This window comes from Trichinella spiralis (genome assembly GCF_000181795.1).
Source record: "Trichinella spiralis strain ISS 195 chromosome Unknown Scfld4, whole genome shotgun sequence".
In the NCBI taxonomy this organism is placed as follows: Eukaryota; Metazoa; Nematoda; class Enoplea; order Trichinellida; family Trichinellidae; genus Trichinella; species Trichinella spiralis.
The window spans coordinates 8,097,661-8,123,821 of record NW_003526943.1 but is presented as its reverse complement, the minus strand read 5'-3'; the positions used below and the strand labels follow the sequence as shown (position 1 = coordinate 8,123,821).

The 26,161-nt window shown below is 32.4% G+C and overlaps 8 protein-coding genes across 8 annotated transcripts; 4 read left to right on the top strand and 4 right to left on the bottom strand.

The window, feature by feature from the left end:
• Positions 1-4,646: 4,646 nt before the first annotated feature.
• Positions 4,647-6,501, top strand: Tsp_01978 (conserved hypothetical protein). The gene is made up of 4 exons (XM_003377748.1): positions 4,647-5,176; positions 5,237-5,416; positions 5,479-5,617; positions 5,674-6,501. Exons 1-4 carry the CDS (start codon positions 4,647-4,649, stop codon positions 6,499-6,501), a joined length of 1,677 nt encoding a protein of 558 aa, XP_003377796.1.
• Positions 6,502-7,005: 504 nt separating this feature from the next.
• On the bottom strand, positions 7,006-10,726 carry Tsp_01979 (glycosyl hydrolase family 47). Its single transcript, XM_003377747.1, has 13 exons — positions 10,704-10,726; positions 10,119-10,229; positions 9,925-10,070; positions 9,645-9,770; positions 9,175-9,386; positions 8,885-9,026; positions 8,708-8,832; positions 8,464-8,605; positions 8,183-8,304; positions 7,724-8,073; positions 7,341-7,638; positions 7,039-7,184; positions 7,006-7,018 (listed from the first exon to the last, which is right to left on the bottom strand). The coding sequence occupies exons 1-13, from the start codon at positions 10,724-10,726 to the stop codon at positions 7,006-7,008; spliced, it is 1,956 nt and encodes a 651-aa protein (XP_003377795.1).
• A 909-nt stretch (positions 10,727-11,635) lies between these two features.
• On the bottom strand, positions 11,636-12,001 carry Tsp_01980 (protein FAM32A). The gene is made up of 2 exons (XM_003377746.1): positions 11,810-12,001; positions 11,636-11,755 (listed from the first exon to the last, which is right to left on the bottom strand). Exons 1-2 carry the CDS (start codon positions 11,999-12,001, stop codon positions 11,636-11,638), a joined length of 312 nt encoding a protein of 103 aa, XP_003377794.1.
• Positions 12,002-12,847: 846 nt separating this feature from the next.
• Positions 12,848-13,726, top strand: Tsp_01981 (conserved hypothetical protein). The gene has a single exon (XM_003377745.1). The coding sequence runs from the start codon at positions 12,848-12,850 to the stop codon at positions 13,724-13,726; it is 879 nt and encodes a 292-aa protein (XP_003377793.1).
• Positions 13,727-14,521: 795 nt separating this feature from the next.
• Positions 14,522-16,519, top strand: Tsp_01982 (cell division protein kinase 5). Its single transcript, XM_003377744.1, has 8 exons — positions 14,522-14,552; positions 14,721-14,809; positions 15,131-15,316; positions 15,374-15,544; positions 15,860-15,956; positions 16,095-16,258; positions 16,281-16,361; positions 16,433-16,519. Exons 1-8 carry the CDS (start codon positions 14,522-14,524, stop codon positions 16,517-16,519), a joined length of 906 nt encoding a protein of 301 aa, XP_003377792.1.
• Positions 16,520-16,605: 86 nt separating this feature from the next.
• Positions 16,606-18,671, bottom strand: Tsp_01983 (ADP/ATP translocase 1). Its single transcript, XM_003377743.1, has 5 exons — positions 18,450-18,671; positions 17,464-17,695; positions 17,223-17,403; positions 17,028-17,160; positions 16,606-16,960 (listed from the first exon to the last, which is right to left on the bottom strand). The coding sequence occupies exons 1-5, from the start codon at positions 18,669-18,671 to the stop codon at positions 16,718-16,720; spliced, it is 1,011 nt and encodes a 336-aa protein (XP_003377791.1). The 3' UTR covers positions 16,606-16,717.
• Positions 18,672-21,092: 2,421 nt separating this feature from the next.
• On the bottom strand, positions 21,093-21,806 carry Tsp_01984 (hypothetical protein). Its single transcript, XM_003377742.1, has 4 exons — positions 21,757-21,806; positions 21,667-21,724; positions 21,426-21,553; positions 21,093-21,246 (listed from the first exon to the last, which is right to left on the bottom strand). Exons 1-4 carry the CDS (start codon positions 21,804-21,806, stop codon positions 21,093-21,095), a joined length of 390 nt encoding a protein of 129 aa, XP_003377790.1.
• A 1,194-nt stretch (positions 21,807-23,000) lies between these two features.
• Positions 23,001-26,049, top strand: Tsp_01985 (Ion channel family protein). Its single transcript, XM_003377741.1, has 4 exons — positions 23,001-23,409; positions 24,729-24,838; positions 24,980-25,237; positions 25,309-26,049. The coding sequence occupies exons 1-4, from the start codon at positions 23,001-23,003 to the stop codon at positions 26,047-26,049; spliced, it is 1,518 nt and encodes a 505-aa protein (XP_003377789.1).
• The last annotated feature ends 112 nt before the right edge of the window (positions 26,050-26,161 follow it).

The following is a 26,161-nucleotide window of genomic DNA, read 5'->3' as shown; positions in this document are numbered from 1 at the left end:
GATTACTTGATTGTTTAAATGGAATAGAAATTCTAAGAAAGCAACAACAACAACAACAACAACAACAACAACAATAATAACAATAATAATAATAATAATAATAATAATAATAATAATAATAATAATAATATTCCTTTTCATTAAAATTACTACAACAACTGTGAAAGTAATCGAGAATGAAACAATCTGGTTGTCGATGTGGAAAATCCGGTTCAACCAATTAATCAGTATATGCTGTAAAACTGGTTTGTCCCATTGAAGTGGCTGTTTGATTTGGGCAAACCAGATTTTCAAATTACTACACTTTCTGGTCAAAATTGGTCGCGGTTCGTTTGTTTCACTTCTGCAAATTATTATTCAAACCATATATGAAATTGGTGTAATAATCTTTTCAAGGTCACAAGTATGGAAGGAAGTGTTGAAGGAAATTATGAAAGTGAAATCAGGATGCATTCCAAAAATACCAACGACATCTGCGCGTTTTCCAATCTCAACTTATCTAAACGGAAGATCTCAGTTCCAGTCTGTTGCATTCATTCTTTCTGACTGAGAGCTTTGTGGTTTTGGGGAAGGCCAGAGAATGGGGAAGAGGAAGAAGTAAAAGGAAAAGCTCGTCGCCAATTGGGCGTGACGATTCAACATATCCGTGAAACGAACAGCCAGTTGAACAATCAATTCAACGCTAATCATACACTTCTATGGTAGGAAAATCATTTCAAAGAAGGCAACTGGCAGCAGATATCATCCATCATCAACAAGCACAGACGAGAGTGCCCAGTTGGCAAAAAAACGTCATCAGGTCACACAACATTTGTTGTAAGCTGACAAATTCCAAAAAATAATAATTTTCTGTACTCTGACCAAGGCATCAGTTTCAAAATTACAAACAAACCATCCATCCATCATCAGTGGAACGTCTGTAAAGTTCGATTGTGAAAATAATAGGAAAAAAAAACCAATAATTAATAAAGTATCCTCTCCAACATTCACTCAACATGTGTATATCACTTGATGATCAATCAAAGGCATTTTACATTGTATCAAGAAAAAGCAAACCAAGCATCTGGAACAAAGTGAACGCAATCAAAAAAAAAGAATTCTTTTCTCGAAAGCAACGCCAAGGATATCTTTTTTTTATACCAATCCAAAAAAACACTCATAGATGAGAGATGATACAGCAGTTCAACACGTTCGATCAAGTGAAGAATGTGCTGAATTGAATTGGACAATTCTTTGATAAATTGGTAAATTTCATTTTATAATATGCAAATAATTGTCAAAAGTGAAAAACCCTACAAAACTTTCAACTTCTGAGATGAAAATACTAATCAAAAAAGTACAACAACACTGTCGAACATGATAATATCAACGAATCCACAGTCCTCGATTATTAAAAAAAAATACAACACAATGATACCCTTTAGCCGATAATGCTTAACATTACTACAACCTGACCGTTGAAAAATACATTTTATCACTATTCCTCATCACAACGAAGAGGAGATTGACTGATATTATTATGAGTGATAACATTTAGAAATTTTCATTAAAAAAATGTTACCTTGTTTCCATCCCAACAGTTTCTTAACAGCTGGAGAGGTGAAGCTGAACAAGCTAAGCGATGACATCTATTTTCAAGGCGGGATTTTCAAATTACACAACGTGGACCAGTAAAATACGTTACCACAAACTAACCTGCAAAGACATCAACGTAAAAAAAAGGGAAAAATTCAATTCACAGCGTGAAATAGCGAGACAAAAGTTCATAGCAAAGAAAGAAATTAAACAAAAAGAAAAACAATCCGTCGACAAAAAATTATTCAAACATCTCGGATGTGGGATGAAATGGACCAAAGTTCACTTCGACGTGGATGAATTGCACGCAATACGACTGTAAATAAAAAAATAAAGGTAGATTTGAAAAAAAATTTCAAGTTCGTTAATGAATGAATCGATGATGAGAAAAAAACATTTAAAAAATATGTGGAAATAAAAGACGGACCGGTGAACTGTGCTAGCGCCGCATTCTAACACAACTTGTTTGTCTAGACAAATTGTCGCCGACCTGACCGGTACGATGGAACTTGCATTTTCTATTACGATATTAACAGTATTGCCCATTAGAATATTGTGTTTCATTTTGCAAATTATAATATGCTTTGTGGAAAAAATTTTCTTTTTTATTTATTTAATCAAATAGTTTATTGAAGAATTTTTCAAAATATTTTTTATAACCTCTACTAATGAAATATGTCGGTTTCGTTCAGAAGAATACTTGTGCATTCTTTAATAATGGGCTTTAATTTTAAGTATGTTGCCTTTTGACTTCGGGTACTGTTCGTACTTTTCGCATCAACAGAATGATTCACTTTTAATTTATTGAATTATATCTCGAAATGACATTATAACTCGTTGAAACAGTTTACTTGTTCAACAGTTGTTAAATATTTTAAATTTCATTTTGTATTATAAAACTACATCTTCGAGTTCTCAGTATTCTTCAACCCATTGATCAGTGTCAATGAAATAGACCAATTCTCGTTCAGCATCAATTTGGCGTCACGACAACGTCATTTCTCCAATCACCAATGATCTTTCAGGCCGTATATTGTAAACATTATTTTACTTTTTAAACAAATATTTTATTATTTTTTAAAAGTATTTTATCAACTAAAAGGGGAGAAAATTTTTTATAACATTAGAACTGTATATAAAATCATCTGTTTTTTTGTTCTTATGGTTAAATACATTTGTAGTAATTTTTTTCGTTTTTATTGCCAACATATTTGTCATTTGTATAATTGAAAATGAATCTCAATAATTTCACACGAATATTGTTATTTTCCACCAAGTAAAAGTGTAATCTATCCAAAATTGTTATTGTACGTTGAAGAAATGCACAACGGACACCGAAGATATAAATTAAATGAATCTGCCACACTGGGCGACTTGATTAGTGAGATCATGGGAAAGATACAAAAGAGAGCATTGAAGAACAATGCGTATTTATAATTTGCCTTAATTATAAATCAAAGACAATCATCAAATAGTTTTCAATATATTGCGTCAATCAGTGACAATCATCGGTTTATATCTTCTAAGAATTGTTTAAAATAAATTTCTTTTCGACAATTCTATGATTTCGAAAACATTGCTTCAGATGGCAAGCAGTGTTGCTTCTGCATTACATTTTCTTACTTGTAGCTCATCCTGTAACATTTAAATTGACAACTAATTTAATTTGATTGTACAATTATGTTTTTTGAAGCTCAGTTATTCATTCTCAGATTAACATTCACTTAAACTGATTAGATGAACTTCATGTAGTATTATTCACTTTTGACAAATGGCCTTACTAAATTTTATTGTTAAATTTAACTGACGACTATTTCGCTCAACCAACCGTTTCGCTTTGCTGAATTTTATCAAAGAACAAATGCTTTTGAAATTGGCAAACTTGAAGCTGTCATTTGTGTCCCTTTTCACATTATTGAATACTTTTGAAAGAGAAAATTTTCTCCATTAATCTTAATTGACAGTTTTTTCCTGCCAAGCCGTTTATCTGACCGGTTAGCTTTACGTTTATGAAGTCGACAACTGCTAATAAAAGCAGTAATTGATGTTTTTTGCCGAAGCAAAGTTCCTTTTCATGATTCATTCATGAAAATATCATGATAAAAATGGTATTTGGAGTTAATTAAATTAAATTAAATTAAATTAATAAATAATTTCTCATTTTATATAAGTAAATAAGAATATATATGCATTTAATTTATAAATTAATGATAAGATGTTGAAATGAGTTTTCAATAAAAGATCAGGAATCATGAAAAATGACAGCAAACATACTAGCAATACGATTATATTTCCGAAATTGATTGTGAAAAAAGAAATTAAAATGCAACTGATGTTTTACTACAGGGTGCAGACCAGTGGTCTTTTAGTTTTAAAAAAGATGTGAATCAAAATACTTGGTCGTCAAAAAGCAATTAGAAAAGCAAGCATTCTGTGACCATCTTTTGTCAAAAATTATTAAGTATTTTCAACATTCTGCAAAATCAAATAGCACTACTACATTGTGGTAAACAATTTATACAAAATTTAATAAGAACTCAGTTTTGCACGAGCATCAGTACCCCATTTTCAATAATTTTCAACAAAATGAAATTTCTATTAAATATATCTTCAAATCTGATCGATCATATAATATTTTTCAAATTAAAATTGATATTTATTTTACTGAATTAAGTTATCATTCAACAGTGACCAATTGCTCAAATTATTATAGTACTGTATGATTATTTATAGTACGTGCTTTTTAATTGTTGCGTACTGTAGCGCGAAGTTTGTGATTTAGTATATCTTTATTTTTTACATCCTATGTATTTTTTCATTGCGGAAACTGCGAAATAAGTATGTACACTATATGTTTTTTTAATATTAATATAATTTTGATTCGATGCTTATACTTTTCGCTGCCTTTAAATTGCAATTTTGTTGTCTGAATTTAAATTGTTAATAGTCAGATATTACAATGGTACATTTATTTGTTTACTTTAAAAGAATTTATATTTTTTAATAATTTTATTTTACATTATTTTTTGTATAACTGAACGAATTAAAATGATCCGAATTAGAGTGTTTAGATGGAAGTAAGAAGCTCAGTTGAGCGTTTTCGCTATGACAATCGACAGGCCGTGCTGGAGGCGTTGTCGGTGCCGATGGACCAGTTGCATGAATCGATTGCAATTTTTCAACAGAAGAATGCAGTCCAATTGCAGTCTTTATTTGATGCACTTCGTTTGTTGGAACAAAATCCAATTCGAAAGCTAGATTATCACGAGACGATCATGCGCCGATTGCGAGAAATGATTTTGGAACAGTTGAATAATGTAAAGCGAGAACATAACGGTGCCGATAAAATTGAAGACTTTTTAAGTACTTATTATGAATTGGTTGATTTACCAACAATGCGATCACTTATAATTGATGTTATGATGATAGCGCCTAGAGTTCCTGTTTGCGCTTTGCAAAAAATAAGTTCTGATGACAATTTGTATAATATGGTTGATCTACAGATCAAGCGTTTAATTTGGGAATTGCGTGAAGATATATTTTACCGTGAAATGAAAATAATGTTGACAGACTACATGAACTGGTGGCTAACTCAATTTCGGTATTAAAAAGTAATTTTTATTTCATCTTATTAAATTTTTTAAATCTGCTTTTGATTTAGTGAAGCGGACACTGATCGTTATTGCAAATCACTGTTAGATCTCAGCGGTCGTCGAAAAGCAGAAGTAATTCAAAAAATAGTTTGCATGGTTGGCAGGAAGACAGTCCTATATGATCGTTTACTGAGCTACATCAGAATGGCATTTTTGCATACTAAGCATGTTGTGTTTTGCAATTTCAGGTATTTTACTGTTTCATAATTTCATGGTGGAAATTAATGTATTTTTTCTTAATTTAAAATAGGCATGATTTGCTGCTATCTTTTCACGAAGCGGATATTAAAGATATCGCGAACTCTGATCCGTGCTATAAGTTTATGTTAGCTTTGGAGGCATTTTTTAAAGATCCTCTTGATAATCGTAACACGGAACAACTTCAACAGGTAATGACAGTTCAATAATATATTTGTTGAGTGAGTCTATTGAGAATGTTGTTTAGATAGTTGCTTTTTATTTCAACAGTGATAATCCGGCTCAAGGAGATTTGTCCATAATTCTCAACTCATATTCTTCGATTCAAGCATTGTGCACGACAACGCTGAAGCTAGCAAAAGACTGCGTTTCAAAGAAAATTTTGCCAAGGGAGTGTAAGTTGTTAACGTTTGCATTCCGTCTATTGAAAATCGGCCTTGGCGGTTGGAAGTTTAATCGCGAAGAGAGAAGCATTGATCAGAAATGTAATATTGCAGAGAACGATTATCTACAATGTTTTTTGCCAGTTTTGATAAAAGTAATTGCTGCACAACATGCGCTGAAGTCTTTCACAGGAATTGGAAATGCAGGACGGTTAGAATATTTTAACTATGCAGACACCGCACATGAAGAAATAGTCCAATTTATTGCATCCGATTTGGTTTGTTTCACTGTACTGTTTTATTACGCGTTGGAACTCATCACGGGCAATGTGTTAACTTTTCAAGTGGAAATTCTGAGTCATGTAGCTAAGTATGCTCCGGCTGGCTTTTGGCATGAGCAAAATTTGCACATTCTCGTTCAAGTATTGAAGAGAGTTCCGGACAAGTTGTGGAGCAACACATCTTTCTTTAATCTCGTCTTCGGTACTTTGTTCGATGCCAAGCAACGGCTTTGCAAACTGCACGCACTTCGCCTAGCTGTTATTATTTGCAAAATTCTGTCAGATGCACAGTTGAAACGTTTGACAAAATTATACACACCACTAACAGTGTGCAATGATTATTCACAAACTTTTACATATTATTCTCATCTGATGGATCACATTGATTCCGATTTAGCAAATCCTACTTAACTGCGTGCATTGTATTCGAATTCATGTTCAGTTATTTGGGATGTAACTTGAAAAAACTGTTCTTCAGAGAAGAACAGAGAACAGTGAATACTGATGTTTCATTTTTTGATAATAAAACATTTAACATAAATCTGAAAAGCGTTTGTGATGAACTACATATTTTTAACAGTACCATTTGAAAATTTTCAAAAATATGCCATCTCGTAAACATTGTGTAATTTATTACACAACAATGAATCAGTGAAAGAAACCCTTCAAGACATAACTTCACCATAGAGAGCGAATCTGGACAGAAAAGGAAGCGCAGGACACGTGTTCAACGTGTTTTTCTCAGCCAGAAGAGCAGAAAATTCGAATTGGAAGCGTTTTGAGCAAATCTGCATATGTTTCAAAAATGGATAAAGCTTTTTACCAATCAAATTGGTCACAGTTGACATCCAATGACAGGTTAAATAGCTGACTTTTTTATCATGCTTAGTTGAAAACTTAGCAGGCAATTTCTTTTCAGATAATGTGCCTGAAAAACAATTATTATACTTTTGTATTTTACACTGCTGAAGAGGAGGTAAGGAGAAAACAGAATAGAAATCTTTTTCAATAAATGAACTGCTGTGCATATTTGAAGCATATTCATCCACATTTCCCATGATCGGTTTTACTCCCACGCTTCTCGCCATGCATTTCTGATTCTTATTATCAATAAATAACTTATTATGCAAATGATCATATTTTCTGAAATGATCATTCACTTCAGAATTGAATAATTTGAAAAACTTTTCGTGCCTGTAAATGGTGAAAAATGCAGTGTTCAATTTGTCTTCATAAGCAGCCTTATTAACCATACAGCTATTGAAGCAGGTTCTTTTTAAAACATGCAATCGGCGAAACAACGATCCCCTGGGTAACAACTTTCCTATCCAAACAGTTGCGAAAACATCTTCTTCCACAATACCATTCAAAATTGTACGACGAAGATTTTCATAATTCTTCTTCATTTGTGATTTTCTTTCAACTCGTAAATTACTGTCCGAAATCAATGCAGACGATATACGACAATTTGGTTTAGAGGTAACTGAACTGCACTTCATTTTTGTCAATTTCTTCTCATTTACCGCTTCTCCTTTATTCGCCAAGCAACTATAAATGTCATATATATATATATTTATATTTAACCTATATACTTTATAAAAATTAGATTCCAAAATTTTTAAAATAGACAAACCTCTCGTAATTTTTTTCTTCTTCCAATTGACCAAATTTCAATTCAGATTCGGCAATAGCTAGCAAATCCAAGTTATCTTGAAAATCTACAAATTGTTCAATATCTTCAAGACGAGTTGAAGCGCAACAGCTATTAATTGATGAATCAACAGGATGGGCTTCTGTGTTGAAAATGTATCCACCAGAATTTATTACACATTTACCATGAGGTCCATAAATCACAAATTTCTCCTCACTAATATCGTGTATAGCATTATCAGGATCAAACAGCATGTATAAATATTTTGTAGTTTCGGCGAGAAAAAATGATTCCATTCGATCTTCGATCGAATGATCAGCCACATTATACACCTGTGAAAGAAAAAAAAATAATAAGACAAAAAACAAAATATTGAACATACTGATGCATAAATAAAAAATTAAATATATTCAAATAAATAAAAATTAAAAATATATTCACCGTTGCGTAACCGCATGTAGTTTTCGAGCTACTTTCAATTGCTTCAATTATTGATGCCCCCATCCGTAACAGCATTGGATCTTCAGTTTCTCGATATAAATACATCAAACTCTCCGCTACTTCTACAATTTCAAATTATAAGCCACCATTATTTGCCATACAAATGATATTGCAAATAAAAACTTATAAATGAAGCACTACTGTGACTGTGCCGCAATACAGAAAACCAAATGACAAAAATATACATAGCATTTTATTTAATAATGAATAATCAAAATTACCTGGTCTAAGAGGATAACCAGAACGTTTATCAGCTTCCATTTTATGGATTGAATAAAACTCCGGCGTCATTCCATACTGACTTAAGATAAGATCATAATTGAGCATTATTCGTCGAGCGGCTCCGACATCACCAATCAGTGTCTACATTATAAAATATGTTTTACGATGATCAGGATAATCAGTTTTTCATTTTCTAATTATTTTCATCATTATTCTTAAAAACAAAATTCAAAATTTTTATACCAGTAAGCCAGGCCAGAAAGCTTCAAGAGACTGAAAAACAGCTAAAGATAACTGCCCTGAATACATCGATACCCAAGGAAACCAATCTTGATGATTCATATATTTATCGATGACTTTTCGATACTCTAAAAAATGAATATTAAAAAGAACGCACAAACAAAAATTCTTTTTTATTACCGTTAAAATGTTTCAACAATGACTCTGAATTAATTAGCGCACCTCCTTTCACCAAATACTCAAAATATGAATCAACACCACCGCCAATACCTGCATCAGTTGCAGTCCACATGGAGGTTTGCACATCAATGTGATTTCCCACCTGAAAAAATCAATTTAATTCATCATGTCAAACTGACTTAACTTATTAATTCGTTAAAATAAGAAATTCAGTTACACTACTTCTTAAAAACAACAAAGAAAACAAAGAAAATTTTTTTCATAAATAAGAATTTGATTATGGTTATTACTAAACCAATTGATGATTTATGATTCCAAAGTTGCTGCAATGCATTCAACGCTGCTCTTTCGTATGTATAATTTCCAGTCAAGCGGCTTAATGTACCAAATTCCAGTAAAAATGTTCCAATACCAGCAGTACATGTTATAGAAGTCTCATTTTCGCAAACACCATGTCTCAAATTTACCGTACCATATGGCATTCCAGTAGTCGTTTTAAAAGCTATAATGCAAAAATCATATTTCATACATTCAACAACCGTTTAATTCGTTACAGTAATTCATTTTATAAAACCTATTTGTCAATTACTGTATTGTATTTTCCTGCAGCATGTTATATGTTAAACATGTAAACGTAAAGTGAATATAAAACGGTAAACCTAATATTGATAGCATATTTGAAAATAAATGCTAAATGATTAAAGATTTATTTAAGTGCCTTGAACTGTTTCCATTTTAAGTGAACGTAAAAAAGAAATACCTGGTAAAAGTTTGCTTGCAACGCTTTCTGCTAATCGCAACAACGGGCCTTGACAAGGCCAGCCCTGTTCAAGTTCCATGTTCGCAGTTTTAGATAAAATATGTGCCGATAATAAACCACCAATAACTGAAATCAAACCTTTCAAAAACGGAATGCAAAATATTGCCACCACTTCCTTATTTCTTAGATTGACATGACAAAATAAATATACAATAAAAATATATAAAAGTAAATATATAATAAAAAATCAAATATCTGAAACATAATTTTAAAGTTTTACCTCGAATATTTGTTTCAAATACTGAAACATTTACATCGGCGCAAGAATCAAAACCGTCAATTATAATATTAGCGACTCGTCGAAACTCGCTGTAGTTTCCCATTATAATAAGAGTGTCCAAAGAATCAATTAAAGAAAGGGAAAAACTATAAGTATTTTATTTTAATAAAAATCATAAGAAAACAAGACCAGACCTTCCCCACGAATTCATTCCAGCGCAAGATATGGGTTTCAGTTCATCAAAAGGAAAAGCATACTGAATGTAGCTATCGTAAGCATGAAGAAAAATTCTTTTAACCTTTTCCCTGAAACGTATTAAAATATTTTAGCTAACTTTTAAGCTAAGAAGTAATGCGATTTTCCGTAACAAACATTTTTATAATAAAAGTATTACTTGTAATGTTGCATTCGTTCTTTGGTAAACATGAATACGTTTGATGAAACTGCGCACCATCCGATAAAAATTACAACTGAGTAAGTATAAATGAAATGCATTATCAGTTTTTACTAAAAATTTCTGTTACCAAATTCTTGAAACATTAGGGGCAGAAGTTAACACTTTTCTACTTACCAAAGGTATCAGATACAACTAAACAAACATGCATAACTGTCATAATGAATATTTAACATTTTTTTAAATTGGCCTTTATCCCAAATAAATGATCAAGCAAAAAAATGTTTATAAATTATAAATATTTCAGTATTGGTAAAATGATCATTGAAAATTAAGGAATATTTCCTTTTCTGAACATTATGCATTATTTAGAGCTTGAATTTACCGTTTCTGTATTTGGACAGTCATGTGTTAAATAAACATCATTTACAGTAGAACAAATATCAACAATTAATGTAAATTTGAAACAAGTTTAATGTTTAATAACATTTTGTTTTTTCAGTGTTAAGCATCAAATAATGATATGAATACTTTGAAACAATATTAAACCTTGAAGATCACTGAACGACCAATTCGATGAAAATCTGTTAAAATGCGCCATACAGATTGTTCTGATGTTTTAACTTACTGCATTACATGTTTTCAACTATATTTACACTTATATGCAATAAATATTTATTTTGAAACTGTAATGCTGACCTTACAACTGTAGCGGACGAAATGGAAGAAAAGCAGCAAAGCTACCGTAAACAGAGGGATACTTGAACATCGGAAAAGCATCACGGGAGTACGGTTGTTGGTAGTGAAGGAGCGAGCATGTGCTTGTTGGTTCTGGAATTTTACTGTGGTAGATCGGTGACGGTCCTTGTTCGGATTGAGGAATCTGCCGGTCGACATCGGCCCGTCGTCGCCTAGCGACGACTGTGTTAGTAGCTCGGTTGGGGTGACGAACGAGCCCGCCCGAAAGAGCGGCTCGTTACACAAACATGCTTAACACATGCCAACTGTTCAAATTCATAAGTTTTTCTCAAATGAAAAAAATCAATTACATCTTTAATTTCATAATATTACATATTGCTTTCAGTATTGGAAAATACCCGCATGCTGCCATTTTACAACACAACTTTAGCCATTGAAAATTCATTTCTCATATACATTGTTTCAAAAAAATACAACAATTCACAATATAATGTTCTGTTAAAGTGATTCTGATAATGAATTTATAAAAAATTCAAATTTTAAATTTACACAAAATGAATACAACAAATTGCAAAACAAAGGCTTCGTTTCAGCTAACAAGAGAATTGTAGCTCCATTTCACTTTGTCCACGATACTTTTGGAATATCGTTCAGCTCAGTCAAATTATCTAAATACTCGTTAAACTTTTCCACTTTTTCGCGATGACTCGTTTTCGCTCTTTTTGCAATCCTTTCTGCCTAAAATTTATTAATAAAAGCTGCCGTCTTTGGGTAAATAATATCTATAAATACCTGTAATTGCGCCTGGCGACGTTCGAATGCTAACTCGGCTTTGGTTTTCTTCGGTTCTGACTTTTGAGACTCGGCTAAATTTGCTTCATTAACAACTGCCTTAGACGTCGGATAAGGATCAGCTGTATTTACTTTAAGTTTCTTCTTATTTTTCTTCAATTTCAACTTCCCTCCAACTATTTCTTCATCCATTTTCAGCTGAAAACACCCAAGCAAAATTAATAAATAACTTGATCGCTGATTATCATGAACATAAAAATAAAAATATAAAAACTTACACTTCAAACCTCAAAATGTGATAATATTGAATAATTTAAAGATATGGTATCCAATAAAGATATAATTTGTAACATTTCATTTTCAAGGTTTGTTACTGTAACAGTAAACTTGAATAGTATTGAAGATATGTTGAATTTACTGTGGTTATACTTGAAAGAAAAGTTTGGTAGTAATAGATTAAAAATAGACTTTTCATTAATTATTTTTTTATTTACATATACTTTATTTATACATTATCAATTTTTTATTTATTTTTCAAAATTATCCAACTCTGGGCGCATAACTGAACATTGTAATGCAATTGAATAATTGATTTCTTTTTTTTTAATTAGAACTAAACTATTAAAATCTTACAAAAACTTAATTAAAATTATTAATCGTTATTATTCATTAATTAACATAATTATCATCACTAAAACTGTTATTTATTAATTTGAAAATATTTACTAAAACAAGAAAAATAGAAATAATGCAAATAATTTCAAATTTTAAATTATTTTAAGAATGTATTTTTTCATTTCAGATTTTATGTAAGTTTTAGATGATTATCTAGATTTAAAATTCAGTTTAGAGACAGTAATAAGACGCGGCATTTTAAAGTATCAGCTAAGCATTAAATTTATTGAAATTTTGTAACTTTAAAATGTTAAAACTGTTTAAATAAATGACATATAGCTCAATGTAAAAATTCTATCAATGCTTTTAGTTTGAAAAAGGTTTTTGAGTGATTTAGTATCTCTAATAAAGTCAGCTGTAAATATGGTGTCTACGAAAGATGAAGCAGATGATGCCCCGAAGCATGTGTTTGTGATGAAAATAAACTACAAAACTCGGAAAACCATGCAGTATTTTTTGTTATTATTTTATTGTGCTTCAGTTTTAACCGCTGGTTTCGGTTTATTCTACTTCACACTTGGAATGACCGAAGTGTTTAAAGCGCATGTTGTAATCGGCTTGTATCACATGGTGTCGATAATCGCTATCGCCGCATCATCTTATGGTTCACTTTTGTTAGCCAGCGCTTTCATAGCCTGCGCTCTGTTCACTGGAAATCCAAAGAAACTTTTGTACGCGGTGGGTATCGGTCTGCACTGTGGTATATCCATACTGTTCTTCTCTTTGATGTTCATCACCTCGCCACAGCTTTTACATCAGAAAGAACAAGCTACCCAGATGAACCGTTTGATGCTCGAATACCGAACTCAGTTGCCAGATTCAATAATCGCATTAAACGAACTGCAGCAAGCATTCAAATGTTGTGGTGCGATTAATCCAAGCAGTTGGTTTCAAATGAAGCTAGTCAACCTAACTCAGTTTGATCGGGGCGGAAAGTGGTCACTACCATGGAGTTGTTGCAAGCGTGACTTGGATCGTCAAGTACCTTGCGTGCATGGAATGTTGAGAGACAGGAAAGGAATACCAATGTACACGTTTAATGAAATATTTAACGTTGGCTGCGATGTACGCATTGGTCAAGTGATCAAGGAATGGCTGCTCCCGGTTGGATATCCGCTGCTTGCAATTGCTGCCGTTCAACTGCTGTTTTTGGTTCCATTAAGACTGCTTCAAACTGCTTTACATGAAATGTACACTGAATCGGAAAAGGAAGTGCAACCTACAACAGGATATTTATTCTGAAATGGTGAACAAAAGAATTTTAAATGTTTAAATAGAAATGTATGAAATGTTGCTCTTGCATATAGATGTAAATGCTATAGTGCATTGCTTTACTCATTTTTATTATTGCTGTTGTTAATATAACACGATAATGATAACATTTGTAAACTGTGGGTATTTATTCAAATTTTTGTTTTTGCGTATCATTAATAAATTCACTAAATATCATCTTGTGATTTATTGTAAAATTTTACAGATTTCGTTAATCATTTGAATATATGAAAAAATAATCATTTATTCATGGTTTACACTATTAAATTATCAGACTTACAGAATCAACATTTATTAAAATTATAAAGAATTCTTCCCTTTCGTACTGTATAAGTGGAGTCGACTATTAATGAAACATTTTGTATGTGAACTGTTGCGTAGTGGTCAAATATAATTAGGTAGTGTTATTTTATATGTGTTTTATGTTTATATGTGTTCCTTTTTTTTAATGAGGAAATTTTTGCAGGTATTCAAACAGACACATTATGTATAATTTAATTCGATTTATCAGGGATGCGATTCAATCAGAAATTTTGTTTAATCTTTGAATTTGTCAATTTAAATAGAAAACGCAAGGAATTTTATTGAAATTTCTGTTTCACTTGTACGATGAATCGACAGTTAAGTATAAAGAATGTGATGAAATACGTTGTAGTTCATTTTTCTGTTCTGTGCGATAATATTTAGTGAAAATGTTGAGCTATTTACATTAAAAAATGTTTCATATTGCCAGAAGTGAAATTTTAATCGGCTTGTGCGATGCAAATGTATGAGAAGTTGGAAAAAATTGGCGAAGGTAAACGTTTTGAAAATTTTCTAAAATTACGCAATATTTTTAATTCGTCCTTTTCAGACTAACTTAAGTGATGAAGTTCAGTTTTAAAATGTAGTAAAGTGACATTTATTTAACTGATAACAGTATTCTTGCCATTGCATTTCTCTACATTAGTCTTGTTCTTTTCAGGTACATATGGCACGGTTTTTAAAGCAAAAAATCGTGAAACTCATGAGATTGTTGCTTTAAAGAGGGTTCGACTTGATGACAACGACGAAGTAAGCATTTCACTCATGCAAAATATGTTTTTGTTACATGTAAAAGAACTGAATTACTATGTTACACAAAAGATTCTTTTCTGTTCATATCAGTGGCTAATTTACTATTCTATTAACTATTCTACGACTTAAATTGGATAACGCAAATGAACACCGCATATTTTTTATTTTATATTTTTAAAATTATTTTTTTACATATTTTTCGTATTGTAGTTTTATTGATGCTCAAGTTTAATTTATGTTTAAAGCCCTCTTCAATTTTGTATTCAATAGGACAGATTAAGTCTCTACCATATTGAAATTTTAAAATTGGTTTTATAGGGTGTACCTAGTTCAGCACTACGCGAAATATGTTTACTTAAAGAACTTAAGCACCCTAACATTGTTCGTCTTATTGACGTATTACACGGCAGTCGAAGATTGACGTTAGTATTTGAATACTGCGATCAAGATTTGAAAAAATACTTTGATTCTTTGAACAATGAAATTGATCCTCAAATGGTCAAGGTGAATTGATTTTGTAATCTGTTGTAATTATTCATTTTTAAATTTCCAACTATTTAGTCTTTGATGTATCAGTTGTTGCGTGGGCTTGCTTTTTGTCATTCTAAAAAGGTGCTGCATCGAGATTTGAAGCCCCAGAATTTGTTACTAAGTAGAAGCATGGAACTGAAGTTGGCAGATTTTGGCCTTGCACGAGCGTTCGGTCTTCCAGTTCGTTGCTATTCTTCTGACGTAAGTAGGTTTGGGTGATTTTACGTGGAAAATTCTTTTATTTCCGACATAAGAAATTTCCTGCTCTGCTTCAATGAACGTCAATTCAAACCAATATTTACGATTTAAGTTAACTAATAATGAGTTTGTTGACATTTGTTTATTTATTTTCCGTTTCATATTACGTAAGGATAATCTGAATTATATATGTATTTATTCAACGATTTGATATTAAACAGACCTGTTGTATGAAATTGTGGAAATTTTCTTCCAAGAATTTAAATGTTTTATTTCATAAATTCTAAAAATATCACTGGATATCTGTAAACCTTTCAGGTGGTAACGTTATGGTATCGACCACCTGATGTATTGTTTGGCGCTAGATTTTATGATACGTCAATCGACATGTGGTCTGCCGGATGCATTTTTGCCGGTGCGTCACTATTAATAATCAATTAATCGTTCATTTACATATTTTTTCAAAACTTGATGATTATCTGCTGCGAACACATTGCTTAAAATCAAGTGTATAATATTTCTATTAATTTCAATAATTAGTTTGTTATGATAGAAATTGCTTGTGCTGGGCAACCTCTTTTTCCCGGGAGTGATACAGATGACCAACTTAAACGTATTTTTCGGCTTCTCGGAACGCCTGACGAAAGAACTTGGCCTGGGGTGACTTATCTTCCTGACTACAAAGTTGAAATTGATTTTCTTTCGCAGTTACACATTGTAATTTCTTTTTATTTTAAAGGAAATTACTGTACATCCATCAAAATTAACGTTGGCTCAAGTGGTCCCTTCTCTCAGTAACAAAGGAAGATACTTATTGCAGGTTTTTTCAAGTTCTGCAATATTTATGTATCAAGTTCATTTAAATACAAATGAATGTTCTCATATTTTCAGAAGTTACTCGTCTGCAATCCTAAGAATCGCCTCGACGCCTCCTCCGCATTACAGCATCCTTATTTTGCTGATATATCATTAACATAAGATGGATTACAATTATGCCTTTTTCAGACGCTGTGCTGTCTATTTATATATATACATAAAGACATGTATAAAATATGCAATAAAAATTTTGTTAAATCCAATTTATTCATTTTAGTTCCGCTAAGCAGTGAAAAGAGGTTATTAAAACACTCATTTCTGTGCTAGTACGAAATTACTGCTCACATCCGTATTGTAAAATTAATACGGAATATATTTCTTAATTTCGTCGTAAAATGCTAGAACTAAAGCGCCACCAGTTCCTCGGAAAACATTGCTCAATGCTCCTTTAAACAAAGCACTAAAACCTTCTTGTGTTATGATCTTCTTCGCACAATCCCATGTATTCTTGTACAAGATTTCTTTGCGTCCCGACTGCATCATCATACGACGACGAACAGTGTCCCATGGATACGATGTTATACCACTGCACACGGTGACAACCTGAAAGAAAAACAATCAATAAAAGAATTATCATAATATTTATCGTTTAGAAAAGCATATAATCAACCTGTGCTAAAGCCCACGCAGCAAAGAAGTTCATCTTCTTCGGATCACTTGAAATGGTAGCTTTGATCGTATCAAAGAAACCAAAGTACGATGCTCGATAAATAATTATTCCTTGCACAGACACGAAAAAGCCTCTGAAAAACAAACAATTCTAAGAACTGAAGTTATTAACATAAAAGAGAAGACAACTTCTTACCGATAAAGACCAATCGGACCATCGTGCTTAAAAATTTTGACTATGCAATCCCCTAGTCCTTTGAACTCTCTACTTGCTGCGTCCTTTCCCACGTCTACAGCCAAGCGTGTACGCGCAAAATCAAGCGGGTAAACGAAACACAATCCTGTAGCTCCAGCCGCTCCTCCTGCTGCCAGATTGCCTAAACACAAGAAATACAAGATAAACAGGACTAGTCAAAAGAATGCGTCGTCACGCATACCAGCAAAAAATTTCCAAAAGTGCTTGTTCTTGTCAATATCACCCATGAAAATATTTTTGTACGTATCTTTGAAAGCAAAATTCAACGCCTGTGTTGGAAAATAGCGAATCACATTGACTAAATTTCCTCTCCAGAAGGACAAAAATCCTTGTTCTTTCGGCACACGGACCAGACAATCAACGATACCTTTGTATCGTTTGTCAACGGCAATCGTCTTTTGCGCATCTTGAACCTATAATTTTGGCGTTCAAACATTAAGACGCTTTTAGAAACTTAAAATGGAACAAAAATATAAATATAAAATCTGGACAAAATGTCACTACTACTGTGCGAAATAAGCTTTCGTTAAAGAATTATGCTAATGTCAACACAATTACGATCCTATTCGACAACTATAATGTTAAGTTGAATGATCGTGCTGTTCAAAATCAACAGAAACGAACAAGTTATTAAGTACTAAATTCTTAATTAAAATATGAAAGTATTCATACTTCCTTGAATACGCTAAATTAACAACTATTATTTTAAAGAAAATTTTTTGAAATAAGTAGTTCTTTAATTTATAGTTAGAATAATTAAATGTTATTAAAGAACTTTTTAATTTGAAGGAAACACGATTTGATAACGTAGACAAACATTTCAAGTGACGTAGAAGTGCTGATTTCAACAAAAATTTAGAGTAAATGTTAGATGTTTTACGAGGCAAAACGTGCCAGGTACGAAGCCCGGAAGTAAAATTTTAAAAAATGCCATAACCATGAGAATTTTGAAAAATCAGCAAAAAGTAACAATATAAAGCGGAGATCTGTGAATCGAATTCAAAAAAACTTAATTTCAACTTAACATTTAAGTTTGAAGTAGAAAATAACCTGCTTCAAAAACTTCTAGATGTATTCGTTAAAAACTTATTACACAAAAAATCATAGCTACAGATGAAATATATTTACGAATACATTTAACGTTTTGAAAAAAATGAAAAAAAATACCTGAAGCAACAGCTTCACACGTTCAATCGGAGCGACGGCAGTTTTAGAGATAGCGGCTGCAGTTCCGCCAGTAACCAGATCGACACAAAACTTGGTAACATCAAATTTCTTCCCATCTTTGCCTCCTTTACTCAAAGCACTACCACCACCTGGCGCTCCTTGCCCTTCCTTGGGTACATTAATTTGCGCATTACCACCACTAGGTGTTTCCGACTTACTCATGGCTAAACCAAACGTTCAAATGAACAACTCAGTAACAAGGCAGAAAGTACAAGTGGCAATACCGTATACTAATCCTGAAAATCAATTAAAAATTTCCATCATGATTAATACATACGATAATTTAAATTATTTAAATTTTTATTAAGCAGCAGCAATTATTAAAAATTATTTGCTTGTTAGCTTCCCTTATTTATAATCTCTATTCAGACAATTATGATTTTACTTAACTGCTATTTGTGAAATGCAAAAAACAGCTTGATATTTAAATTCATTTATTAATAAATAAATATTTATTTAAATATAAATTTATCAAATTAAATGATAATTTACATCATACTGTAACAGGTTTGGTTTTTACCCTTGTTCTTGAATTTTCATAATTTTTAATGTACTACTATCTTTTTCTAATTTTTTTGATGTGATTTTTTGTTTTATCAGTTTCAACTAATGTTATTATTTAACTGATTAAAATCTTATGAGGATGTTTTCAAAAACTAAAGTGTACTTAATGATGTCTTACAAAAAGAGGGAAAGTGGATTTAAGAAAAGTTAGAATAAATTTTCGTAGAATTTTATATTCACATTTTTTAATTGTAGAAAGAGTTTTATTTCATCCAATTATTTTGCTTTCGTGTGCTTATTTTTTTGATAACTGAAATCATATGTGAGAAACATTCTTGTATTACATGATTATTGATCAACTTGTATTCTACTTGATAGAAATATCGACTAAAGTAAAGCTTATCCAACATGAATGAATATTATATTGGGGCAAAGTTTGAATTCTACAATTATTTAGTGCTTTAAAAATAGAAGTGAATTGAAATCTGAACGTAAATAGATGCTTGGAAGCGAAGTGAAATGGAATTTGAACGATGCAGTTATATTTGCGTAGGCGCAGCTAATGATTCTGATGAAAAGACATTCTTCAGTTGGTTTGCATTAGAATTTTGAAGTGATTTCTATTGCTGCCGATGCGTATTAATTTTCTGGTTTAAAGACATCTTTGAAAGTATTTTTCTACTTGGTCATTTTATGGGCAATTATTTGATTTTTGTGTTTAAAATTCTTACAAGAATGGCAGAATATTGCAACTTTCTGAGAAGTTGTTTAATTTCTTTTACTTGTGTTTATAATTATTATAACTTGTTTATAGTCTGATTAATTTAATTATTTAGATGTATTTGAATATATTCTATAAACAAAATAATATTCAGGAATCAAATTTTATTAATCTGCGGAATATCACACTCATCATGCTACGAATGAGAAAATTCTTAATATTACAACAATTTTTCCAAACAAGCGAAATTGTCTCATTTTTTATTTCTCAGTTCTGTCAAACTAACTGATTGGATAAATAAAATGAATTTTTACACAAGATCAAGGCCGCACAGTTTTAAATTTGATAAAAAAACGAAAAATTTCTAGTTTATCTATTATAGTGCGTAAATTGAGCTTACGTGTTGCTTAGCATAAGGCAATTATGATTATAAGCAGCAATAGTGTATTGTTAAAGTAAATAATCTAACATTTAATTCAAGAGTAATTTAAGGTAAAAATGCATTTAATGATAAATTTTGGAATGTTAATTTTAAAGTTAATCATTTAAATTAATTAAATTTTAAAATTTCACGCTTATTTTGCAATTTGATAAGTTTCAAACTGAATATGCTCGAAAAAACCAAATTTTTAACATTTTATGCAGTAATTTCCTTTTAATTTAATATCTGTACTAGCGTTGAAAACTGAAACGCGGATATGCCAATTGTTTCAATGAATTGTGGAATCGTCAAATTATTATGTCATTTAATATTTTCTTATTGATTAAAACAATATTATGAAACGTAATTGTAAACTGAAATTGTAATAAAGTCTAAATATGCATTATACATATATGCATATGTCTATTTATTAATTAATTTATATGTTTTGGGATAATTATTTTGATTTATTGCATACTCCCAGTTATTATTGTTTGTGTTAGTTTGATAAATCTGTATAAGTTTGTGGTTGTGTTGTTAGTTAACAAATACCAACTGTGGGGGGTATTTCAGTGATATTCTAGTTGTCGTTAAATGCCCAACAGCTGGGATGCGCACATTTTGGGAAAGTGCGCTCTAGAGGACTATTAAATCTGGCCAAAAGTCAATATTAGCTTGATTATTCGTTTGCAACGGCACCGCCCGCCACCAGAGTGCGACAACATCATCAAAGGCCAACGTCCATTGCCGATTTTGTATTGAATATTGTTCATTGAAGTGGATGAAAACAAAAATTTCCAAAAGCCAATAATAAATTCCATTGAAATTAAAACCAAAAATAAATTTCAACGCAAAAAAGTTATTGTATTCTAATAATAAGAAGAAGAAGACAAAAATAATACTGTTATTATTATGATTATTATTATTATTTCACTTCTCATTGTCGGATTTTGTTGGATTTGGGGGTCCTTGTGGGAAAGCATCTAGTGGCAATCGATCGTTTGGCCACGGCCGAATCGAGCGCGGTCACGTCAATTTCTCCGTCTTCATTTGTTCCTGGTTTCTGCTGCGGCTGTCGTTTGGCCGCCGCCCTTTCAGTTTAGCTTATTTAGTCTTTGAAAGACGACATTTAGCTGCATCATTGGATTTTTTATTGTCCGCATTGTTGCTAGTAAAAGTTCCAAATTTCTCTTGAAAAATCGGATCAAGTTTGCTTTTTTATTTTCTTAATTAAAAAAATAAAAAAAAAATTCTGCTAACTGACGATAACTTGCAGAAGAAGACCAAAAGCAGGCATAGTGAATACGGCAATTGTTGTTCGGACTTTGTCCATTTAGCCGGTGGCTTGATGAAGAAGTGCTGGATAAAGTGGAAAGAGTTTTCCAAATTTCCGTTGCACTGCAATTGGTACGAATAATTTTTGCTTTATTCTTCTTTTGTATCCAAAATTCACATTTCTTTCACTGCCACTTGACAGCAAAATCCCGTGGGATTAGTCGGGATATAAACACTTTGAAATTCAATTCTCCGGTTGCTTCACAGGCAAGCCGCACTGTCCGGCCGGCTGTACTGGCAAGAAGATTCTATTAAAAATTTAAAACCCCTCATTTCCGTCCAAGGCGTGCAGATTGTAAATTACAAACAATTCCATTACCATGCGTTGCTTGCAGGCAAATTAGGAATCAATTGTCCAAGGGTGTGACCAAATTTTAGCCGGCTAATTGCAAGCGGAACTGGCCTCTGAAATCGATGCCTCTTCCACCTCTTCCTTGTAGCATATTCTCAATTCAATTCAGAAAATATTCAAAATCTTCACTGAACTGAAACAAGAAAAGCTCATAATTTCAATATTTCAACTACAAAGCTCATGCACTGCCATAAACAAAACAGCAGCTAAATTTTGTTTTCCTCTTTATTAAATCAATCAAAGCTGCATGTAACTTTCATTCTCAAATGAGACTGTTGGGAAAAAATCCAATGATTTATTATTTTCTTTTTATGATAATTAATTTTGTACAGAAAAAGCTATGCTAATGGTAAAAAATGTATGAAGGAGAAGGATTGAAAGAAAAATAAATAATTCAACGAATTTTTTTGCTCCATTATTATTATTTTGATGGAATTGATTGAAGAAAAGCAAAATACGCTCGCTGGATGCAATTTTCACTTGCGGTTCCAGTGCAATGAATGGCTTTATAATAAGAACAATGAAAGTTGAAAATTCCTCGATTTGAGTTGTCCGCGTTATCATTTCAACCAATCGCTACTGCACGAGATAGAAATGAAGATGAAAAATGCTGCCAGAGAAAATTTTAATTGAAAATGTGATAAATGAATTTTTGCAAATAAAACCGTTTGCCTGTTGAAGTTAATTTTACATATTTTAATTAATTTCATTCTTCAATATAATTCTTCTTCATTTTTTGTTGCCAGTTTTTGTAAGAGGTATATTTTCATTAGTTATACAACGCAATAAATATAATAAGCACAAAAAATATGATTCACAGTGTACAAGTCTTTTAATATTCCTGATTATGGAATAAATCACTGCTGTCATTTTGCATTTGGCTTACTGATTTTCAGTTCTAATGAAACATTGGAAAATGTGAAATGAAAATTTCTCATTTTAAACAACCAATTTGTTTAAATGCTTTAGGATTTTGCTTTCTATCAGTGGCATTTTCATCGAACAAACAAACAAAATTGTGTTGTCAAATGATGAAATTATTAATTATTATTAGTTTAATATTGTTTTTCTTATTGAAAAATGTTAGGTTCTCTTTTCCGTCATTGGAAAGGAAAGATTTTTGAATGAACCGATCCAGGCTTGGCCAGAAAGGATACAATGTCCAGTCGCCATCGCCGAAGCAAAGTGCGACGGTTGAATATATTTTTCAAAAGAACCGTCGCGTTTTTCTTCAGCCACATCGGCTTGTGCGCTTTGGTAGTTGCTTACACGATGCTCGGCTCGGTGCTGTTCCGGGCCGTTGAAGGACCCCTTGAGAAGGAGGTACGCCAGCTAGCCCGTGACAACCGTCGCCAGTCGGTTGACCGTCTCTGGACCATCACCTACGAGTACAACGTCCTTTATGAAGAGGAGTGGATACAGAAAGTGCAAGAAGAATTGCTGAGCTTCAAGCAGACATTGCTCAGTGCCATATGGAAGGGATACGACGCCAGAGATTACGAAGAAAATGTCCAATGGACCTTTTCCGGCGCTTTTCTCTACTCTCTCTCAGTGATAACAACAATAGGTATGCTATTATGGTTCTTATTCCTCTATCCGCCTTTATTAATTAATTAACTTTGCAAATAGTTGCTCAACGACTGTCCAAATTCATGCAAATTAATTGAATCGGGGACGGTATGGGATATTCTTTTTATTTTGGAGTGAATTAAATTGGGAAATAAAGAAGTTGTTAAAGTTGAATTAGTTAAATTTTCCCTTCGTAAGCGGCAAGGAATTTCCTGAAAGCCTGTGTGTTCATTAAGCTTCAATTCAATTGGATTCAAAATCACCGCAACAAACAAACAATCCCCACCCTCTTTCACAAAGCACCGGCATGATTCTTTCTTTTTCCACGATCGTTGATTGATTTCCACTGACTGACGGTCTATTTGGTCATTTCGCCTCCAAGTGGCGTAATAATAATTTCGCTTACGTCAAGCATTTTTTCAAAATTCAATTATTTCCATGATTTTTCAGACTTGAATGAAACGTCGTCGCAGTTGAAGTTGAAAAAAATTATTAAAAAAAACCCTTGGTTGATGTTGATTATTTCGAGTGATTTTAGTTTTCTTATTTATTTATTTATTTATTCAGCTTTATTCATATTGTAAAAATTGAAGAAAACTTCTACTTTAATTTTCTTTATTTGTATGGTTTGCATAATTTTTTTTCTTCATTGATATTACAATAAAAGTTGTGGAAATTATTTTAAATAAATAAACAAATGATATTTTTTATTGTTCAAGAAGCTCAAAATAGTGTATGGATAGGTTTCTAGAAAAAAATCAGATAACTACTCCAAAAGTAACATACGATGCAAAGAGGAAATATTTTGTATTGCACAACGCCACTCCCTAAAGAGACGTTTTCCCAGTGTAAGGGCTTACTGTCATTTATTGGAATGTCAAAATAGACGTAGGTTTGGAAACTTTTTGCTATTTTTTGATGTTTTGCTCTGCCTCGACATCAGGGAAATTGCAGCATACGTGCATGACAAGCTCAATAAAAACATGTCACACTTCCGTTTTACATCACGTGAAGATTTTCTTTACAAAGTTTCATTTAAATTTTCTTCTTATTATATTAAAATTAGATTATGGAAATTTTTACAGAGTATTTTCTTTGAATAAATTTTCCATTCGACAGTACAGTGCATAATGTCGGGCATTACAGAAGAAGCGGATACCACTTTTTGCTCAGGCATAGAATATTGTTGCGCGTTTGTTCAAATTTATTTTAAGCGCTCTCTTTTTGGTGATTGTTGAATCTTAAAATGCAAAATCCTATTATTGACATTTTTGCAAAGTTTCAACAAGCTTTGCTCCCAAGACGACCTAATCACAGGCGTCGGGTTTTCGTTGTTCACGTCCAAAATTAACATTAATCGATTCGCCTTTGGTCAACTGATGACAAAAGTTGTTCACCCTTTCTTTGTAGCTGGTGCTCAGTCAACTGTGAGTTTGATAACTTCGAAGAAATTAATATTTAAAATAAAACAAAAATCACTGCAACTGATTGTTGTGAATTTCACTGTATGAGTAAAAAAATAGTTATAATTTTTGAGAGATGATACGCGTTTCAAAAGCAAAATTCAGATTTTATATTTTGAAAATTTTCCAAATATCTGTCCCCTGGACTGTTTAGGCTATGGAAATATTGCTTGTAGAACGTACTTTGGCAAAGCGTTGACAATTGGATATGCGATCATTGGTATTCCATTGATGTTGTTATTTTTGACAAACATTGGCGATGTTCTTGCGAAAATGTTCAAATTTCTATACCGACGAGCGTATAAACTTCGTATGGAAATTACAATTTGGAATAAGCGAAGAAAAGCTGCACGTCTAAGAAAAGTAATCAACTATCCATGTGGATTTCTTAATACTTTTTTTCAAATATGGAATAAACAAATTCAACAATTTAGATAACATGTTCACCGAGTTTTCGACCAGCAAATTTGTCCAGGTCTGTATCGGATAGTTGTACAGCAAAACAAGCTGTCAAAAGAGTGTCAACGTTCACAGCCAAAGAATTTCATCAACCGCAGGGTTCTCCGGGCAGAAAATTCACTCGAAGTAGTAGTTTGAGTGAGGTACCAGTGACCAGTGGTCGTATGCAGAAGATTCGCATTAAGCGGTCCGCTTTGGAACAGCCGTCGGCATTCATGACCTTCAGCACACATCCATCCAGATCACCGGCAATAGGCGTTGGTTCAGCTGAACCTGGCGATATGCTAGAAGATATCCGAGTGAAAGCGCTAATTCAACGTTATGAATTTGAAGAATATATTCTGCGCGAGACGATGGGGGAGAAGCTCAATCGAGCTCTCGTACCTCTCTGGTTGGTTCTGCTGACCATGCTAGCCTATCTAGCAGTAGGAGCTTTGTTGTTTGCCGTTTGGGAACGTTGGGATTTATTGGATTCGTTCTATTTTTGTTTTGTTTCATTGGCTACAATTGGTTTTGGAGATTTGTTTCCAGGAGCTTCGATGCGTGACGACAGTGCTGCCCAAGAGAAGCTCGTGATCACGTCGCTTTATTTGCTTTTTGGAATGGCTTTGATTGCGATGTGCTTCAATCTTGCACAAGAAGAAGTTGTGAACAAAGTGGTCACTTTGGTCAGTCGCTTTGGTATTATAAAATCTGATAGCTTTGAAGCACAGTAACAGTGTTTTGAGAAAAAAAAGAACAATTTGTAAAATGTGAACTTTGCTGCGCACTGCCACCGTACACTGCCGGCCTTCGGCAGCGCTTTCTTTTGCCTTTGCATCCTTTACC

Bases quoted from the DNA above. Each gene is read 5' to 3' on its own strand.
- Tsp_01979 (XM_003377747.1), bottom strand. From the start codon at position 10,726: ATGACTGTCCAAATACAGAAACG. The intron at 9,027-9,174 runs GTAATAACCATA...TGATTTTTTCAG, and splicing joins ATAAATCATCAATTGGTTTA to GTGGGAAATCACATTGATGT. The intron at 8,305-8,463 runs GTAATTTTGATT...TTGAAATTGTAG, and splicing joins TGGTTATCCTCTTAGACCAG to AAGTAGCGGAGAGTTTGATG.
- Tsp_01978 (XM_003377748.1), top strand. From the start codon at position 4,647: ATGGAAGTAAGAAGCTCAGTTGAGCGTTTTCGCTATGACAATCGACAG. The intron at 5,417-5,478 runs GTATTTTACTGT...AATTTAAAATAG, and splicing joins GTTGTGTTTTGCAATTTCAG to GCATGATTTGCTGCTATCTT. The intron at 5,618-5,673 runs GTAATGACAGTT...AATGTTGTTTAG, and splicing joins ACACGGAACAACTTCAACAG to ATAGTTGCTTTTTATTTCAA.
- Tsp_01981 (XM_003377745.1), top strand. From the start codon at position 12,848: ATGGTGTCTACGAAAGATGAAGCAGATGATGCCCCGAAGCATGTGTTT.
- Tsp_01982 (XM_003377744.1), top strand. From the start codon at position 14,522: ATGTATGAGAAGTTGGAAAAAATTGGCGAAG. The intron at 14,553-14,720 runs GTAAACGTTTTG...TGTTCTTTTCAG, and splicing joins GTTGGAAAAAATTGGCGAAG to GTACATATGGCACGGTTTTT. The intron at 15,545-15,859 runs GTAAGTAGGTTT...TAAACCTTTCAG, and splicing joins TTCGTTGCTATTCTTCTGAC to GTGGTAACGTTATGGTATCG.
- Tsp_01983 (XM_003377743.1), bottom strand. From the start codon at position 18,671: ATGAGTAAGTCGGAAACACCTAGTGGTGGTAATGCGCAAATTAATGTA. The intron at 17,161-17,222 runs GTAAGAAGTTGT...TTTGTTTTTCAG, and splicing joins GGTCCGATTGGTCTTTATCG to AGGCTTTTTCGTGTCTGTGC. The intron at 16,961-17,027 runs GTTGATTATATG...TTTTTCTTTCAG, and splicing joins CTGCGTGGGCTTTAGCACAG to GTTGTCACCGTGTGCAGTGG.
- Tsp_01980 (XM_003377746.1), bottom strand. From the start codon at position 12,001: ATGGATGAAGAAATAGTTGGAGGGAAGTTGAAATTGAAGAAAAATAAG. The intron at 11,756-11,809 runs GTATTTATAGAT...AATAAATTTTAG, and splicing joins GTCGCCAGGCGCAATTACAG to GCAGAAAGGATTGCAAAAAG.
- Tsp_01985 (XM_003377741.1), top strand. From the start codon at position 23,001: ATGTCCAGTCGCCATCGCCGAAGCAAAGTGCGACGGTTGAATATATTT. The intron at 23,410-24,728 runs GTATGCTATTAT...ACCTAATCACAG, and splicing joins CTCAGTGATAACAACAATAG to GCGTCGGGTTTTCGTTGTTC. The intron at 25,238-25,308 runs GTAATCAACTAT...TCAACAATTTAG, and splicing joins AAGCTGCACGTCTAAGAAAA to ATAACATGTTCACCGAGTTT.
- Tsp_01984 (XM_003377742.1), bottom strand. From the start codon at position 21,806: ATGGAATTGTTTGTAATTTACAATCTGCACGCCTTGGACGGAAATGAG. The intron at 21,725-21,756 runs GTTTTAAATTTT...TCTTCTTGCCAG, and splicing joins GCCTTGGACGGAAATGAGGG to TACAGCCGGCCGGACAGTGC. The intron at 21,247-21,425 runs GTTATCGTCAGT...CTAAACTGAAAG, and splicing joins CTTTTGGTCTTCTTCTGCAA to GGCGGCGGCCAAACGACAGC.